The sequence below is a fragment of the Loxodonta africana genome, chromosome 22, assembly GCF_030014295.1.
Source record: "Loxodonta africana isolate mLoxAfr1 chromosome 22, mLoxAfr1.hap2, whole genome shotgun sequence".
NCBI lineage: Eukaryota > Metazoa > Chordata > Mammalia > Proboscidea > Elephantidae > Loxodonta > Loxodonta africana.
The window spans coordinates 16,523,201-16,543,925 of record NC_087363.1 but is presented as its reverse complement, the minus strand read 5'-3'; the positions used below and the strand labels follow the sequence as shown (position 1 = coordinate 16,543,925).

The 20,725-nt window shown below is 39.6% G+C and overlaps 1 protein-coding gene across 1 annotated transcript in view; it reads right to left on the bottom strand.

The window, feature by feature from the left end:
* ERC2 (ELKS/RAB6-interacting/CAST family member 2) overlaps positions 1 to 20,725 on the bottom strand; it is an 866,181-nt gene that overhangs the window by 502,582 nt on the left and 342,874 nt on the right. Inside the window, 1 exon segment of the mRNA XM_064275182.1 lies at positions 6,462 to 6,617. Within this exon segment, the coding sequence (XP_064131252.1) occupies positions 6,462 to 6,617 (156 nt within the window).

The following is a 20,725-nucleotide window of genomic DNA, read 5'->3' as shown; positions in this document are numbered from 1 at the left end:
TAACTCAGCAGCTTGTAAGTACATTTTAAAATATGTGTTTTAATAATGTATTTCATCCAAAATTTTTTGTTGTTTTCAGCAACAAAAGTGGACACAAGAACCAAGCTACTGATGATGACAGCTGGATATGAGTAGAGCGTGATGCTTAAAAAGGAGTGATATCCCCATCTTTGGAAGTGTCCAGATTGTACAACTTTCTGGAAAGGTTGATATGGAGGAAAATCCCATTTGCTCCCATTTGGAGGGATAAGTCGGCCTACAGGACAAATAGATTTCACCTTGCTTGCCAAATCTAAAGGATTCGCAATGGCTGACCAGAAAGTGGTTTTTAGACAGATTTTGAGGATGCTTAAAGGGTTATTGGGAAAGAGCCATGATAAATTATTAACATCTGCTGTGACTACGTAGGAGTGGCACCATTCTGGTGTGTGCAAACCATGGACTACATTATCTGTTTATAATGTAATGAATTATGATTGAGTCTATAGCCATTTTTAGGTGACTCGAAGTAAGAAGTTTTCTCCCTCCTACACAACATGAATGGGGTATAAATAAAAAGAGTGAAAACCAGGATTAAGGTTAGCCAATATGATAAAATAAATTGAAATCTGTTGTGATGAGCATGATTAGCACTCTTTTCAGGGGGTATGACCCTCAAATCAAATCCAGTTGTAGATGACATTATATAGGCGATTCCACATATGAAACGGATTCATCAGAAACTAACGCTAAAGGACTTTTCAACCCTATACGTCTAAGCAAAGGTGACGTTTATAGTGAAAAACCTGATTTCTTCTAACTTCCACAAATACCTGAGTAGAAAGCTAGGGTGAGAGAGTGGGGATATTACACCTACTTTATTCAACAGAAATAGATTGACACTGATAAAACTATTTCAGTCCATAAATATTAAAACTATTTCAGTCCAGGCAGTATCTTTAAATAGCATTCAGACTACCACCACCACCATGAGGTAAATTTTAAATAATATTTTATGCAGACAATAATAGAAAAAGACTTTTCCTAAGGGGAATACAGTTACAGAGTAAAAATATATTCTTCCATAAAAATATGCCTTTTACTTCTTTTACAGCCATAAACTCAATAAAAATGGAAAGTGATGCAATCGAAAATACATGAGAACTGGGGCCAGGGAAGGTCTGTCTCCGTGACGGCAAGAAGAAAAGCCCGTCAGAATTACATCGCATGCTCTAGATGAAGTCCGTGTGCATATCAGGCACACTTCATCTCGTCTGAAAGTTCTTCCCCCGCTTACATCTGTGACACAACCAACACCCCGAAAAAACACTCTGCCAAGGAACACAGCTTCTTTTTCACTGCAAATATGGCCCTCATGTCTAGAAAGCAATATGCTTATTATCATGCAGTTTGCATTATGAGGCTTGCAACCCATCAGGGGTTAATAAGAAAATGTGTTACAAATTCAGAATAAAGGGGAGATCTAAGACAGGAGAATGGCGTCTTTGGCAAACGCTGAAAACAGAGGGAGCAGCTAATAGAGGAGTACTAGGTTTGGTAGATGAAAAACGTGTTAGACCAGGAACAAAGCCTCATACGAAACAAGGGATGCCATCATTCTTTCCCTATAAGAAACACATATATATGGTACATTCCATTCTCAAAAGCTTAACAGTGCTCCTGAAAGTAACTCATGTTCTCCACGGTGTCTCATACTTGACTCTTACATCTGGTTTCTATGGGCCTTTGCAGTTGGGGTAGGAACTGGAGTTTCAAACACAGGAAAGGTGCATAGGTCAGGAGGTCTCCCGGAGTCTCAGGAACAACCTGCATATGGCAAAGGGCTTGTACAGTGCAGGTAAACTAATGAGCCCTGGTGACACAATGGTTAAGTGTTTGGCTGCTAACCAAAAGTTGGCAGTTCAAACTGACCAAACAGCTCCACAGGAGAAAGACTTGGCAACCTGCTCCTGTAAAGATTATAGATCTTGTTGTTGTTCTTGCCGTTGTTAGGTGCTGTCAAGTCGGTTCCGACTCACCGCAACCCTATGTACAACAGAAATGAAACACTGCCCAGACCTGCGCCATCCTCGTGATCATTGTTACGCTTGATTACAGCCAAGGAAACCCTATGTAGCAGGTCTACTCCATCACATGGGGTCAGTATGAGTCAAAAATTGACTCAATGGCATCTAACAACAATAGACTACATCTGTCCCTGGATGGTACAAACAATTAACATATGTAGCTTCAAATAACCGAAAGGTTGGAGGTTCAAGTCTACTCATCACCCAAAGGTATCTTGGAAGAAAGGCCTGGCCAACTACTCATGAAAAATCAGTCACTGAAAACCCTGCAGAGCACAGTTTCACTCTGACACACATGGGATCACCATGAGTTGGGGTCAACTCAGTGGCAACTGGTTTAGGGGGTAGTGGTGGTCCAGTGGTAGAATTATCACCTTCCATGTGGGAGATGTCAGTCTGATTCCCAGGCAATGCATCTTACATGCAGCCACCACCCAGCAATGTTCCGTTCAGTTGTGCATGGGACTGCCATGAGTTGGGGGCCTACTTGACAGCGGTTGACAAAAACAACAAAGACTGCATCTGGTATTGCCACCTTCACACAAGCTGAGATTCTGAACTCTGCTTTTATATGTCTGCGACTCACTTCCACCTTTCTGAAAATGTTACAGCATGGTTTTTCTAAAAAGACATACCTATAAAAGCAATTTAAGTCTTCACTGCTATTTGACTTAAGCCAAAATGGAGGTGTATGCTTGTCCACGTGGCTATTTAAAGGACTTCATTTCCTCCCATCTACAAGTTTTATTCATTTCAACCATTAAGGCAAGTAGCACTCCCTTTTAACACCAGAAAACTGTTCTTGTATCAAATTTTCAGAGAGACCTTTAAAATTACCCATTTCAAGATCAAACAGTAAGTGTTTACGTGTGTGTATAAGAATTCCTATTAGCTGCCATTCTTATCAATTTGGAGAAAATCATTACATATTGAGGACAAGATTGAGTTGATGTCTGCCAATGAAGAGGAATCAAATGCTGAGTCAATATCTCCACTCAACAAAGAGTGATAAAAATAATTTACAGCTAAATAACGTTCCAAAACCGTAAGCAAATGAGTGTGGATGTGTGATCGATTTTAGGGGCCTTTTTTTTTTTTCATAATTAAGTTGCTTAAAATAAAAGTACTTTATTTTAAAAATATATAAACTTACCAGAAATCATGACAGCACACATTTTAAACCTTAAGTAGCATTTCCTTAGATTTTCTGAAACGTTCTTCGACCCTTTGAGTCTTTATAAACCACTAAAATACTTTTTAAAGTCACTAAAGTCAACCATCCATGGCTCACATCTAACTTTTTCTGCTAGCTAGAGTCCAGAGTCATTTTATGAGTCCCATTTCTATATCACTGCCTCAGTAAACCCAATGAGTTTAACAATCTCTTTTCTATTTCCCACGTAAGTTTCAGAGCCTCTCTATGTTTTTGCATTTTAAATCTAATGTGTCTTTTCTCTTTTGGAAAACCTGTCATTTCACACAGACTTGTTCCTCTTCTTGCTTCCATATCTGGGTAGAGTTGGGAGGAGTGTGTCTTTTTACTTATCCTTCTTGGTTTGCTTAGACATTAATTTGATTTTGCATTCTTTACCAGACTACTGTTCTGTAAATTTGATGTCTCTGAAAGTGAACAGGTCCCATGATAAACAATTCACCCAACTGGAGTCAATCCATCTAGCCTAAGGGATCCCAAAAAGCACAAAAGATAAACACTTCAGGGACTAAATGCTTAGAAACAGCTGTGTCTTAATAGATCCAATCAACCATTCCCATTCCCAGGCTTAATTAAGGAATCAGAACCCCCCTTCAAAGTAGAAGAATCTAAGAAAAACAAGTAATGAAAACAATATTAAGTACCCACAATAAGTGTTATGGTTCAATACAATAACATTTCGAGGGAGAAAATGTTAAAACTGACACTTGCGTGTAATTTTTAGTTAATTTTGTCAGTTTATAAGCAATATCTATATGTTATATAAGAACTCATTGTAATTTATATTTCTTAGAAAGCCATCTTTCTTCACTAGTCAAATTAAATACAGTATTATTTATTTTATTAATTACTATTCTATTTAGCTACACTTCTTCAATAATGATGGGTATAATTATTACCTACTTTTTTTTGAGCCAGGCACTTTAGCTACATTGTTTCATTTAATCCTTGGAGCGCCCTCTAAGGTTAGGGGCCGTGTCCCCGTTTTACAGATGATGAAACCATAGTTGAGGGACATTGGACTTCCCCCAAGGCCCCACAGCTAGCCGAAGTAGGCCAGAGAATCGCCCAAACCTGCTCTAGTTTTCAGCCTGCACTCTTTCTACTGCACCCTGCTATACTCCCTGAACATTCCTCTGACCTGAACACTTTTGGAACTCTTACAGTAACTAGCCATTCAAGTTCAATCTAACTCAAGGATTGATGGTCTCGCAGACAACCTTGGGCTCATAAAGGTCGTGGCTTGCCTGCTGAAGACCGTATAAATGTTTTATTCTCCTGGACGGAGTCCATGATGCAGGCTGGAGTTTGCAAATCTCATGGCATTTTCAGCTCCAGGAGTGGCTTGAACTATCTCCCACTGTAAAGAACAGGCTGGGGAGAGAGCAGTTATCAAAGACTGATGAGAAGTTTAAGCCAAAACAATAACTTCCCAAAATGTCTTGAGTTCACTCATGTCTGTACCTCTGGTCTTCATCCCCAGTGTAATTTGGTCATGGTCTGCAGGCCACACCACTACAGGACCTGATGTACCTCAGCTCTCAACTCGGAGAGGAAGAACTGCCACAAAGAAACCAGAGGGAGGACTGGGCAGGGAAACCCATTCTGCAGCTGTAGCAGTCCCTGAAAAGAAGGGGTTACATTCAAATTCACTGCATGTGCTCTTTCCTGTATCTCCAGTGCAGAAGTAAGCACGGATTGGTTTCCCTGGAGAAACACACCTACATATACACACATCCGTATGCAGTGAAGTAAAAGGTAACCTGTTGTTGAGCCGATTCCAACTCACAGAGACCCTGTAGGACCCTACAGGACACTGTAGAACTGCCCATAGGGTTTCCAAGGCTATGGGCATCTTTAAGGAAAGAGACTGCCACTTCTTTCTTCCTCAGAGCCACTGGTAGGTTCGAACCACCAACTTTTCACTTAGCTGTCAAGTGCTTAACCCTTGCACCAGCAGGGCTCCTTGAAATAAATGGTAGATATTATTTCCTCTCTTAATATGCAAATTCTCTGCAACGAGAATGCATGTATTTTACAACTGTTAAAAATCATAACTGTCATTTAAAATCCTTTTCTCCCCACTCCCACTGCTTTTTCATGGAAGTCTGCATTACCCCTACCTCGCTGCATTTTACAAGGCAACAACCAAGACTAAAACCAACAAGGATACTTAAAAGCAACTGGTAAAAGATGACAAAATTTTTTTTTTGTTTTTGGTGTGGATATTATTTTCAGAATCAAAATGGCTTAAATAGAGGAAAAGCATAAAAGCATTTTAAATCTCAGAAGACCAATGTTTGGGGCTATTCATGAATTTAGTAACTATTCATATGTAAAAAATAATATTCATGTGCTCAGTCCATCTGTAGGTCAAAATTTAATTTTGAGACCTATAAGCCAAATTCTCTCAAACTACCAATAAGGATATAAATTAATGTGGCAGATTATTATATTTTCTGAAGCTTCTAGTAACAGATAACAATTATTATTATTATTATTATTATTATTATTATTATTATTATTATAGCATTATCAGCAATGCCCACCATTTATTGAATCAAGCATGGGACTAGGTGCTTTACATGCATAACCTCTTGGAATTATCAGAGCAACTCAGTGATGCAGGCCCTTGTCTTAACGCTATCTTGCAGACAAGGAAACAAGGCTTAGAGAGGTTGAATAATTTGAGCAAATAGCAGCCTTTGGACTCAAAACCAATTGACTTAACCACTACCCTAAAACCAAAATGTGATAGTAACATTGAAATCAATTAAATTGGCTTCTGAAAGCAACGCCTTTTGAGACAGTCACTTTCCATGGCCGGAGAACAAACTTGGAATGATAGCAACTGAAAAAAAAACAGCAAACTTAGGATAACTGATGAAATCTGGAAGAGAGGAATATTAAAATCCTCATGCTAATTCCTGGGCAGTGGGACACCAAAGGAACTCCTTAGAGAAGAACACAAACCTCTTGGTGTGTCAGAATTCCAGGTTTTTTTCCCTGATTGCTTTTTGTAATCTATGTTTCTGAACTAAAAATATTCCACGTTCTTCTGTATTATCTATGTACACAGTATCACATAAAGCAGCTTACGTGAGCACTGGGAAAAGTATAGACATAAACTGTAACTTTCCAGTCACACCAAGAGGATAAAAGTTTATAACTTTGGATCCTACCTTGGTTTTCATGAACTTGGAGTGACTTTTGTAAACCTCTATTTGTTTGATCTCTTCTTCGCGGTCCTCAGTGTTCAACACACCATTGGCTTTTAACATCTGGATCTCATCCTCAAGATCCCTTATGTTTCGCTCCAATGAAGCAATTTTTGTGTCCTTCGGTTAAAAAAAAAAGAAAGAAAGAAAATTCTTTCTCAGTATCATCAAAATAGAATTTAAGACAGTGATTTTTGTAGTATTACGTTAAGATATAGACACAGCCCCAAATACAGAATAATTGATTTTTTTTCACTTCTGAGCACCATTTGTGAGATTTTTTTAAAGTTCCCCTTAAAAACCATGTACCAATAGAATACAGAGAGTTACCTAGATATGTTTGTCTAATCCCTGAGAATCAACATACCAGGGCAACAATGATAAGATTAATTAAAAAATGTTAAAAAAGAAAAATACCATTTAAGTTTTTTAATTTGCATTTTGGGGTACAGTGTACTGTTTTGTATTTTTAAGCCCACTTGTAAACACAAAAACAGTTTGTTCCTGTCTCTGTTCTGTGACTGGTTTTATAAGCCATGCTCAGAATTCAACTCTGAGACAAAAGAAAATTCAAGTCTAGTAACATGGAAAAGAATTCTCATCTGAAACACAGAGATCAGTGAAATTAAATAACTGAACCCTGATTTTGTATGACTGAAAATTTATAGAACTGGAAACACTTTAGCACGGCATCATGATTTACGTGGCAAGCAGTCAGGTCCCTGTGTGACAAAAAAGAAAAACATGACTACCACCTTGCAGGGCATTTCTAAGTTATTGATTGACTGAGCCAAGAAACTAGAAATATTACCCTCAAACATGGTATTACTTGAGAAAACATCAGCCACTGAGAGATTTAAAAAAAAAGAAAGAAACTTATAAGGAAATCAGAGACCAAGCCTGAAATACAGTGCAATAAGAAATGGCGTATTAATTAGAAGAGAAGAGGTCTTAAAAATGTGAAAAAAAAAAAAAAAACCTCCCCAACCTCAGGCATCAGGTAAACCTTTATGGAAGCACACTGCCATGTTTCTCTGTGGAGAGACTGGTAGGTTCGAACCACCAGCCTTTCAGTTAGCAGCCCAGTGTTTTAACCACTGCACCACCAGGGCCCCTGATCAGGTATGAGACTCCAAACAGTCTTTAAACGAAGCGTGTTATAACTGGCTTTAAGTCCCCTCGCTGTCACCATTTACCTTCCATTTTACTGCATAAATTCAAGGAGTTTAATGAAAAAAAAAAAAAAGCTACTGATCCATTCTTTTTTCCCAATTTAATTTTTAAACTTAAAAGACTAACAGTTACAAAAGCCATGACAATGAATGGGCTATTCTACTTCTAACTCATACAAAATTTACAACAAATATTTCTGTCCTGACTTCGTGGCTATTTCCTACTTTATTTTTCTATATTATATGACCAATGGCATATCTTGTTTGGCAATAAGATAACAATAATATCATTAACATAATAATATAATAATACTGTGTTTAAAATAATACATTATTATGTTGGTGATAATAATGTTATTAGTATCATCATTAACATTGTCGTTCTCATTAAAAGAAGGAGAAGCAGGAACTATTAATTGAGCTCCACTATATGACAAAAACTGTGGGTACTAAGTTCTATGGACACGTCTTCTAATTCTCATAAAAAATCCGAGAAGACAAAATAAAGATTCTGAAATTTTCAAGATTATGAAATGTTACATTCTGTGGTATTTCATTTTCCTTTAAAAATAATACCTACTGTATTTTTTCAGTTAAAAATTATATACTTTATATCCATACAAAATGGAGAAACCTGCCTCCAATCCTACCATTCAGAGATAACTATTACTATTTTTATGTATAGCCTGACAGTTCTGTTCTCTATCACATGCCATTTATGTAAATCTTGTATCTTGTGTGAGGCCAGTCATTCTCAGCCATTCATTTGAGTTCTGAACTGTGAGAACTCCCAGAGAACAAGGGAAAATCAACAGTCAAAAGGCTAAGGAAGAAGAACTTGTAAAAGTTCCTAGAGTCTTCCCGAATAAATGAGAGTCATTTTGTGTATCTGTGTGTGATTAATATTCAATTTATTAGTTGTAAATGCTAAAGCTTAATTTTTCTCAAGGTTTTAAACTCAACTTACAATTTTTTTTTTTTTAATGAAGCTAGCAATTTTTCAAACAACAGAAACAATCTCTTTCAGTGGTTTCTTCATGAATTAAGGTTATCAAACTGAGTCATCCTGAACATCTAACCCCTATTTTCTACCCAGCTGGTGACATTCTCTTAACATTTTAAATTACTATTACAAACTTTATATACTGAAACCCTCACTCAGTAGACGAGAAACAGAGGTGCTGAGAGATTAGGTTACACAGCTAGGTAGTGAAAAGCTGGTATCTAAACCTTACGTGCTGGTATAGACACCCTGCTTTAACCACCAATCCCAAAGCACCTTTAGAGGTCCTGGTTGGATCATTTATTTGCAACGTTGTGAGTGAAGCTAGACTCATTCGACCATCCTTAAAGGCTCTGCATTGAGGAGGTCCTACCATGCACCTCATTAGCCTGGGAGTGCTCTTAGAATTTGGATCAGGTCTCCTCCATTCATTCTTTGATCCCTTTGCAAAAAAAGAACTAAAAATGGTGTTCTGGATGCAGTCATCAGAATGCAGAGTCAAGGCAAGTATAGCTGTAGCTCCTAACCTTCTTGATCCCCTCTCCTTCCCTCTGTCCTTGAATCCACCAAGGTCTCTTCTGTCTCAAGGCCTTCAGACCCTCTGTTCCCTCTCTTGAAGGCCTCTTCCACAAGTTTTTGAAAGGATGATTCTTTCTTACCTTCTTGACTCATCTCAATGTCACCTCCAAATGAGAGTCATTTTAAATCATATTTTCCTGACTATAAAATCAAGACATGTTCATTATGGAAAACTTAAAGAACTACATAGGTTATTGATTACCCACAATCCTAGCACCCACATATACTCACTATTAACATTTTTATTTACTTCCATGAAAGCCTTAAAATCATATTTTCACCTTAAAACATAAGATAGATATCAATTTAAACTCTAGTCAGTGTGATATAGATTTTCCCTCTTTATTAAGATACAACTTTGCCATGAATGAGTGTCATGGACTGAATTGTGTCCCCCCAAAATATGTGTCAACTTGGTTAGGCCATGATTCCCAGTAGTGTGTGGTTGTCCTCCATTTTGTGATTGTAATTTTATGTTAAAGAGAATTAGGGTAGGATTATAACACGCTTACCAGATCACATCCTTCATACAATGTAAAGGGAGTTTCCCTGGGGTGTGGCCACACCCCCTTTTAACTTACAAGAGATAAAAGGAAAGAGAAGCAAGCAGAGAGTTAGGGACCTCATAACACCAAGAAGGCAGTGCAGGGAGCAGAGCGCATCCTTTGGATCTGGGGCCCCTGCGCAGAGAAGCTCCCAGTCTGGGGGAAGATTGATGAGCAGGCTGACAGAGAGAGAGAGCCCTCACCTGGAGCTGATGCCCTGAATTTGGCCTTCCAGTCTACCAGACTGTGACAGAATAAATTTCTCTTTGTTAAAGCCATCCACTTGTGGCATTTCTGTTATAGTAGCACCAGAAAACTAAGATAATGAGATTTATAAATATTTAAATACAATCTTTTTGAGTTTAACTGTAAGTAAAGGTGAAAGGAACGTCCAACACCCCCATTTTTCCTATATAAAATCTCCTGCAATTTCAGATCCAAGTCTGAAGTGACCCTATTTATATGTATATATGCATGCATGTGTACATACACACATCTCCACACACACATTCACATGTATGTATTGCAATACACTTTGAAGTCCTCACATCTTGCATCTTAATTTCTTGATAGCACTTAGTAGAATTTCACATCTCAGTCATGTAGGCAAGGGGAGAAGAAACTGCTTCCCTACAGCCTTCAACATTCCCCGCCGTCAACTGCTGAGGTTTTAGTTAGCAATTACAGCAACTTCTGACTTCTAAACTGGTTAGACGGGACTTACACACTGCTAAAGAAAGGTCAGAACTGGGTTAAGACAAAAAGTTCCTGAACACAGCCAAGCCTCTTAGCTTACATACAACTGAGTTAAAATTTCATCAAATGGCTAAATGCATTTTGAAAATACTATTTTTTGCTTTTACTAATTTTATTTAACACTCTTCCTTTTCCTCACAAACAGCTTTTTCCTTTAGCCACAAGTGTCCCCTAACAGGATAAAAAAGAAATAGGTATTGTGGGAGGCACTTTAAGAAGGACCTGTCTTTTCCAACCTTGTGTATATTTCTGTTCTAAGAACAGAACAACTTCGAGGACAATAGAACTCATACCTGACATCACGAGCTAGGCAGATAGGAGAACATCATTAGAATCCATGGAGGAAAACAGAATCAGAACATACACAAGATATACTAGACAGTTTATTAGTTGTACCCAAGAAGATATTTGAAAATGATCTAGAGAGAGAAGTGAGGAAAGAAAAGCATGAAAATCGAAGGCAAACAAAATGACTGTCCTATGCCCAGCTTCTCAAGTCGGCCTCAGGTTAAGGAATTTGGGGAGAAGAAAATTTATCTTTCTCCTTTTAAAAAATCTCTAAAACATCTACTAGAAACTTATATAGTTAAGAAAAACCAGTGGAAGGAAACCACCTCCCAAGTCCTGATGACTCAATCAAGTAGTACCTGGATGTTGTCTTTTAGAACAGATGCTGAATACCTGGGCCCAATAACTCTAAGCACTGATCTAGAACAGAGAGAAAGAATTTTTAGTGAAGACGTACGTTGTTACAGCATGAAAAGTGGAGTTTTAGACGGTAGAACAACATTTTGCTTCTCAATCCGCAAAGAGTTTTCTTTGTCTGAACATCTTTACATGTTGCTTTTAAATTATATTTTAAAGTAATTTATGTAGTAGCTTTCAAACACACATCTTCAGTGTATTTCACAAATAAGAAAGCTCTGAACCAGAAAAAGAAAACCCAAACCCATTGCTGTCCAGTTGATTCTGACTCATAACAACCCTATAAGACATTATAGAACGGCCCCATAGGGTTTCCAAGGAGTAGCTGGTGGATTCAAACTGCCGACCTTTTGGTTACCAGCCGAGGTCTTAACTACTGCACCACCAGGGCTTCAAGAAAGCTCTAGAAGCAGATAATTGTGGGCCCCTCTCAGAGATGGAGAAAGTGATATATAAAAGAGCAGCTTTTTCCAAAGCCTACAGAGCCCAAATGCTCAATGGAAAAGGGGTTCCAGGGTCAAATAAGTTTGAGAAACACTTATTGGGGATTCCCAGTGCTCATTAGAGTTAACGGCCTATTCTGGACAATCCTGCAGCAAAATACTCTACTTCAATTTTATTTAGGCCAGTGCTATTCCCTCTAGAGGTCAATTCTTGAAAAACACAATTTTTTTTAAGAAGGTCCTTCATGATCTCATTAAGCTCAGGGCTACATTATTAAAGAGTCAAAACGATGAGTTGGATTCTTCCAGGGAACACCTGCCAGGATTGTCCCAATTCACAGTAATCAGGCCTGAATATCCACATCACCTTGTCAGCTCCTGTCACTCAAGACTGGGGTACTGGGGTCTGCTCTGAGCCTGGCACTTCACCCCACAGCCATGAACAGACAGACAAAGCTTCTGTCATCCCCAAATCTCTCGGATCTCAGGTAACATCCTTCTAATGTCTTGCATAGTACAACTATCATACCATTTTGCTTTTAGATATATTTTGGCTGTGGACTGTAAGAATGTGGGGAAAAAGTTTCTGGGAAAAAATAAAATACAACTAGCTAAGATGTGTTTGTTTCAGACTCTGTTATTTAGAAAAAAAATCTGAATTGAGTATCTCTTTCAAATAACTTCTTTCCACATATTCATAATACTTGTGAAAAATTTAAACATTAATTGTAAATGATAATTTATATTTAAAGATTCATATCCAAGACAACTTTATATCTATCAGCCAAAAGGTACAAAATAGGTGTTCGGTGGGCAACTAATAAATAACCAGTGCCTGGGTGGTGTAAACGGTTAACGTGCTCAGCTGCTAACTGAAAGGGTGGAGGTTTGAGTCCACCCAGAGCTGCCTTGGAAGAAAGGCACTTGGCACCTGGAAGAAAGGCACTTGGCACCTGGAAGAAAGGCCTGGCAATCTACTTCTGAAAAATAAACCACTGAAAATCTTACGGAGCACAGTTCTATTCTGACACTCACGGGGTTCACAACTTGGCAATAACTGGTTTCTTTTTTTTTCTTTTTTTTTTTTTTGGTTTGACAAAAAACCATAGGAAGCGAACTCCTAGCAGCTATTTACCCAATGAGCCTACCTTGCTGGTTTTTAAAACAGCCATGAACATAAGCACTAATCCATGAGTGCAGCGATTATAGAAATGAGGACAAAAGTCAGGTGGGAAGTCCAAAATAAGTTTACTTCTTTATTTCTGACCTTTTTTTTTTTTTTGTAATCTCTGACTTTTTCCAGGGCATGGCTACTATAAATTGATAGTAAGCTTAGACTCAGGGAATTCTCTCATTCATTCAACAAATTATATTGCGTACCTACTGGGTGCCAGTGACTTGGACAGGCACGTGAGATACAAGGCAGAACTCAACAAGAATCATCAGCATCCTTCTCATGCTGACACAGAATACAGTCTAGGCCTTTACTACTCAAAGTGTGGCCCACAGACCAGAAGTACTGGCATCACCTGGGTGCTTTTTGGAGCCCTGATAGCATAAGAGCTCCTCTGCTAACCAAAAGGTCAGCAGTTCGAATCTACCACCTGCCCCTTGGAAGCCCTATGGGGCAGTTCTATTCTGTCCTATAGAGTCACTATGAGTCTGAATTGACTCTAAGGTAACAGGTTGGGGGCTTTTTAGAAATGCAGAATCTGAATCTGCATTTTCACGAGGCGTCCAGGTGACTTGTGTTTTCCGAATGACTGGAGAAGTCCAGGATACAAAAGACAATGCTGAAGAGACCAGGGCAACTGCGCTAGCCAAGCACTTTTAGAAAACCATGAACCCCTTCTCAAAAGGTATCCAAACTGGCCTGCGTGTACACCAAGCCTGAGAGTAACTTCTGGAACATCTTTTCCAGTCGGAATGCTATTATTGTCCCTATTTGTGTTTGTCAAACATTATGTTCACTTCAGCAGCAAGACACAGATTTTATTTCCTCTCTAGGAATTGTGAACACTGTGAAATGGAGAGTGGGCGAAACATCAGAAAAGCAAATCATTTAGTCACAAAAAAGTAACAATTATGTTATTGCTGAGTGTCACCACATGCTTTCCTTTCAAACACAGTTCAGGATTACTGGTTTCATTTTAATATCAGGCCCAAAAAGAAAATATAAGCAGTTTTTACAGAGCATGAAACGCACCATGATCACATATCAGTGTACGGACGTTGATCAACAAACGGAGGGCCAATTTGGTTTAAAGACGATGACGTGATCTAATGTTCAGGAAACGTCTCTACATAATTATATTACACTTTATTTAGAATACAACTCTAAACTATTATTACTGGATACCACAGAGGCTCTTGAAGGCTTAACTTTTAAAAATCATCTAGTTGGAGCCGCACGCATAACTGAACGGCCCCTGGACTTAGGTTATCTGAGTAATGTCCTGCCCCTGGAAGGATTTATTGTATGGGATTAACCGCAGGTATATGAGCACAAATTAAGCGCTCTAGAAAGAAGTTGTCTTGGGCCTAAGACACGTTAGGAGGAAAAACAAAAAATCAAAAGCTTACCTTGGCCCTTATCAAGACCTAAATCAAGGACAACCTAGATTAGAAGATGACAAGGGACCCACTGTTTATTGTTGTTTTGTGTTTGTTGGTTGTTCATTCATACAGATGGCATCTAATTCTTTACAGCAAAAGATACAAGCACGGAATGAAGTTGGGTTAGGTCAAATTGAAGCAATTAGGGTGCTTTTGTGTTTCATTTCATGGTCTTAATTTTCTTACTTCTAATTCATTCTTCATGAAGTCCATTGCCTGGAACTCATCCTGCCTGTCATCCTGCCTGTGTGCATATTCCTAATGACCACAGGCAGAGAGTGTGGCCCTAGTGGCCCTCGTTTGACACTGTGACCTTTGAGGTTTTTGGTCTTCACGTTATATATGGATTTCTTGCTGTCGTTGTTAATGGACTCAAGTCTAACAAAAAGAGCTAAGGATTAAAAAAAAAAAAAAAAAATCCAGAGCAACTGGATGAGTTCTTCACTGCAGAGGTGAAAAATCTGACCTTAAAAAAAAAATCAAACAGACCTAGATGCAGACTGGATACCACCCTGGTTCAGACTTTTACATCCTCGGGCATGATACTCAGCCTCTACGAAATATGACCTCATTCAAGAGTATGCTAAGAAAATTAAAGAGATGTATAATGTATATAAAGTATCTAACATAGAACCTACCCCAGAATATTAAAGGATTGCAAGTATTATCCTAAGTCAATAATCCTGTAATAAGTCCCTAACAATTCCTCAGCTCTGGGAGGTGCACAAGTAAAAGACACAGTAGCTTCTATGTTTTTATTCCACCCTGTTTAACCTGGTGACCTTGAAAATGTACCCAACCTCACTACTGCTGTAATCTACAGCTGTTATGAGAACTAAATGACTGACAACATACAAATTTCCTGGAATAATAGCTATCACATAGTAGGTTCTCAATAAATGTTACTTTCCATCTTAGCTTTAGGAGCTCTGGTGGTGCAGTAGTTAAGAGCTCAATTGCTAACCAAAACGTTGCAGTTCAAATTCACCATCCACTCCTTGGAAACCCTATGGGGCAGTTCTACTCTGTCCTATAAAGCTGCTGTGAGTCGGAATCGACCCGATGGCAACACGTTTTTGTTTGTTTCCATCCTGTTTTCTAGCTGTAGTAGACATGTTACATTCTTTACCTGCTCAGCTTGTTTAGGGAACCACATCCTCCCAAATCCCTATGATTTTGGTGGTGTTTTCAAACATGTGGACCTGCCATTGGCAAGTACCATGGGACCCAGGACACAGTGATTGGTCCAGGTATGAACACATGACTCCAAGAAGGCCAATCAGAATTCTTTTGGGGGTGGAGGAGGATGGCATAAATACCAGGTTAGATAAGGTCTGTCTCTCCTTTTCTGAGATTAAGAATCATAAGGAAAATGTGGGTCTATGGTTGGCTGGCTGTCACCTTCTTTGATACCATGTATTGAGACCCTGCCTGTATGGCTGAGCCCTTATAATATCATTTGAACACCTACACACAGCTACATCCGAATCACCCACTCCCCAGAACACCAAAGGACAAGAGCAGAGTTTCTGTTGCTTACAATCAGAAGAGTCTAATACACAAGAGTGTCAAAGAATAACACCGAAATATATTTAGATATAATATTCTGTAAACCTACAGATAAAAGCAAACAAATGGGTAAGACCACCATAGCAGAGTCAAGAAATCACTGAGCACAGGGCCCTGACACAAGTTTTGGAGATGGGTAAGAAAAAGATTATGAGACAGAAGATGAAATTCTTTCCAGCCAGAAGTAATAATACATGCAAACTCATGAGTACTCAGAACATAAAAGTTAATAAATGTAAGTTGAAAGAATATGAGGATGAGTATGCACTATATATCAAGGAGAAATAAGAAGATGTAACCAATTGGAAAGTTTTGTTGTGGTTGTGTTGTTAGGTGCCCTCAACTCAGTTCTGAATCATAGTGACCCTATGTACAACAGAACAAAACACTGCCTGGTCCTGCACCATCCTCACAATCGTCACCATATTTGAGTCTATTGTTGCAGCCACTGTGTGTACGTTGCATTTAAGGTATGTAAGAGTTGGAACTGAGGCAAAGGTGGAGCCCAAGGATACCCAGTCTTCATCATCAAGCTAGGAGTTTGGATCTGGGTCTGTCCGAGAGTCTTTTATAAGCTGGTACACAAGGGGATAGTGTGATAGCCTTCAGGAAGTTAACAACAAAAACAGAAGTTGAGACAGTAGAGATAAGGGAATCACTATAGCCTAGTGGTGAGACAATTCCCTGACATGGCTGAGCATCAAAGGACAGAGAAGGCAGTGGAGGAATCACCAAAAGAGGATAAAAAACAATGAAATTTATAGAGAAATTCCTAGAAAATAACAGAGTAAGCAGTTTCAAGAAGGAAGCGGAGTCAAAGAAAGGTTTAAAGAGGTTGAAGACTAAGAAAACAATCAGGACATCATTGGTGACAAGAAGGCAGTTTCAATGATATTGTGTTGTCATCACTGGAAAATGAACCCCAATGTTTTAAATTCCAGAGCGTCAGGGGTGACTGCTGGATCACTCAACAACCAATACAGCTCAGGGCAAGAACCAACCAGAAAGGACACGTCGTGGGGCGCTGGAACAGGGTCTGGCAAGTCCCAGCAGCACCTGGGTTAAGCCTTTAGTTGCTCTACTTGGTAGGGGGGGGTCCCAGAAGAAGGGCTAGAGTGGAGGGGTAGTCTAGGGGTTTAAGGTGGCCATGAAAGCATTTCAATATTTTAACACCCAATGTAGCCGTACCTGTGACTCTCAGCTGAGTGCTGGCCCTGCACGGAAAATCGCTTTAATGACTGTTGAGGACTTTCTACATCCCCACTTCTGGAAGGGAGCACTGGCTAATTCAAAATCATTCCTATGTGCCTGTGCAACACTGAAACAGAGGGTCCCCAATGCCAGCCCACGACAACCTGCATCAGATCCACTGGGGGAGTGTGTAAGAACTATCAGTGACTTGATTTCACCCAGAGACGTTCCATTCCAGAAGGGCTGGGACAGAGAAATTCACTTTTATTTTTAAGTCTCTCAGGTTGAGGACAAAACACATGGAGGTTTCTCTTGTGTGCCTCTGTTTCCTCCCTCACTTATGTCTCACCTGTATATGGATGTCAAGAATAGAAATACGTTTGCATTCTCTGAATATGCACAAAAAGAATAGCACAGGGCAGAGGCAAACAATGCTTTTCAAAAGGCACTGAGTTAAAAACGCAGTTAATAACAACAGCCACCGATCTGTATTACTTACGCAAGTACTGTGCTAGCAAAATCTCATTTAATCTTCCTCCGTAATCCTGTGAAATACTTATTTTACACACTTTAGAGGTCCCTGGGTGGCACAAATGTTTAACATTCAACTACTAAAGGTTGGTGGTTCAAACTCACCAGTGGCACCACGAAAGAAAGGCCTGGCTATCTGCTTTCATAAAGATAGTAGCCGAGAAAACCCTATGAAGCAGTTCTACATTGTAACACATGGAATTAACTTGAAGGCATCAGTTTTATTTAAACCAAATTTAAATAAATTTCCAGGAATTAAAATTCTTAACCCGTTTTAAAGGTAAGGAAACTGAGACTTCACAGATGATGAGTAAGTTGCTCAAGTTTTCATTTAGGAAACTGGGCTCATTCCCTAGATAGAGAGCCTACACATTGGGACCTTCCTGTCCCCGGGCCCCAGCAGAGATTGGTTTCAGAAGAGGTGTGTCACCTAGAAGCTGGACTATTTTGGTCTTTTCTTCCAGAAAGCACTTTTAGCCTCTAAAGATCACAGAGCAAGGCCAAAAGAAAATAGTGAAGTGGTGGGGGAGAGAGGGCAGAAAGGAGGAGTTACAGAAACTGCTTCCAGATGAGAGGGTACTCCCTCAGTGTACACAGCCCCACCCTCCCAAGCGATGGCTTGGACATCATCCTTCCCGTTCGTCTGAACACAAAGAGGGGCCTGAATTCCAGTTGCCCATGCTCTGACCACGCCAGAGATTCAACAAAATACTATATTTGCAAAATAGTGAATGCATTTCCGGGAGCCATAAAAGATGGACAACTGGCTCTTCTGTATCTTTTCCATTGCTCTTTAGGAAAAGACTGGGTGAAAGAGCACTCTTCACTGGGTTTCTAGCAACCCAACCTGAACACTTTCTTTTCCCATTCCTTTTAACCACCCCTCCAGCAGCCCTAGTTTGGGGCCTCCTCCTTAGGCTCTCCAAAACATACCGCAAATCCTTCTACACTCAACTGGTTTGTCTCATGGAAAAAGAAACAGGCGGTGAAGGAATTCAAGCCACCCCAAGTCACCAGCGCGGCCTGATGAATGTGGCGACAGGACCATGCCTTCAGGATGAGGCATGTGATGGTCGGTACACTGTCATTACGGAAACTTGAAAGGGGAAGTTCACATGAGGCCTGTGGTTGGCTCCTCAGCCTTGCTGGCAAGGGTACACGCCAGTAAGGAAATTGCAGTCGCTGAATAAACAATAGGCTGGGAACCTGAGCACCAGCAACGAGAGGGCAAGGGCTCCCGGCCAGGGCAGGGCCGACCAAGATGGAGCAAACAAAGCTGAGACTTAAGACTCTGCAAGAATGCCATGTCAATTCAAGACTCTCCGGGCGAGCCCTTTGTGAATCCTGTCACTCACCAGGTTTCTTGACTTGGTAGAATTTCTGAAGCAGAACACTAAATCCAGTCCCTTCCTTAAAATGAGAACACTGAGAGCCGGCGGGGACAAGTGGCTCACCAAAGGCCCCACAGCCAGGGAGCTGAGTCTCTAGGCCATTCATCGTGCCACAGGCCTCGTGGGAGTCGCTATATTTTCTCCACTGTTCTTCCTTTCAAAGACCCTTAAAATCTTTTTCAAAAGGCAAACTTATATGCATTCAGAGCTAGGCCTTCTGCTTGAAGAAGCTTATTAAGTTCTTTCCCTCTGGTGGTTCTTGCTCAAATACCACCTCTTTGGAGGGGCGAAACTCAGTTTTCATATGACAAGGGAAGAAATGGAGAGGCACAGGATTTCTTGAGCATCTATTACATGCCAGGATTTTCCCATGCCTTAACTCATTTCAGTCCTCCCCACACCCCTAGGGAGGCTGCTGTCTGGTCCCATTTCACAGATGGGGGAGCTGGAGTTCAGAGAATCAGCTGCGGAGCTGGAGTCTCAGTTTCTATAATCTAGCTTTCTCTCCTATAGCCTTCTTGGTTGAGCAAAAGAAAAAAAGGGTAAAAGAAATTTTGTATGTTTAAGCTTTATGAGGAATGAAAGGGGTTTCTTTTAAGAAAATTGTTGTTACTTTCTTAATTAACAATTCCTGATCTTTCCTAAGTAACACCAACCAAAACCAAACCTACTGCTGTCAAGCTGATGCCAACTCACAGAGACCCTATATATAGGACGGCATAGAACTGCCCCATAGGGTTTCCAATACTGAAAATCTTTCCAGAAGCTGACTGCCGTATCTTTCTTCCACAGAGTGGCTTGTGGGTTCGAACCAACGACCTTTCGCTTAGCAGCTGGGCACTTTAACAACTGTGCCACGAGGGCTTCTTTTCTAAACAATAGAAGTACATTATTGAAAAAATGAAAATTTAAGGAAAAGGGAAGATAAACATTTTTAACATTTTGTTAAACATTTAACATTTTTAACATTTTGTTAAACATTTAACATTTTTAACATGTTTAACATTTTGAGGGATTTCTAAACAGTTTTCCGAAGTGGTTGCATTACTTTACAATCCTGTCAGCAATATATGAGCATTCCAACTTCTCTACGTACTTGCCAACCTTGTTATTTATTGTTCTTTTTATTTTAGCCATCCTAACAGGTGTGAAGTGATTTGCATATTCCTAATGATACCCTGGAAACCCTGGTGGCGTACTGGTTAAGAGCTACGGCTGCTAACCAAGAGGTCAGCAGTTTGAATCCGCCAGGCGCTCCTTGGGAACTCTATGGGGCAGTTCTACTCTGTCCTATAGGGTCACTAGGAGTCGGGATCGACTCGATGGCACTGGGTTTGTTTTAGGGTTTTTAATGACACTGAGCATTATGATTTCTTTGAATAAAAATGGTTTTGTATCTTTCTTTATATATAATACCTAGGATGTTCAGGAACATCTATATGTGATGAATGTTGCATTTTATCAAATGTTTCATCTGCATTTATTGATATTAATTTTTCTCCTTTATCATATTAATGTAGTAAATTGATTGATATCTGTATGGATTGAATTGTGATCCCCCAAAATATGTGTTGTAAATCCTAACCCCTATATCTGCTGTTACAATCCCATTTGGGAATGGGTTTTCTTTGCTATGTTAATGAGGCAGCATTAGTGTAGGGTGTATATCCAATTAATCTTTTCTGACATATAAAAGAGCAGATTGCTCAAGCGAGGAAGCACAGATG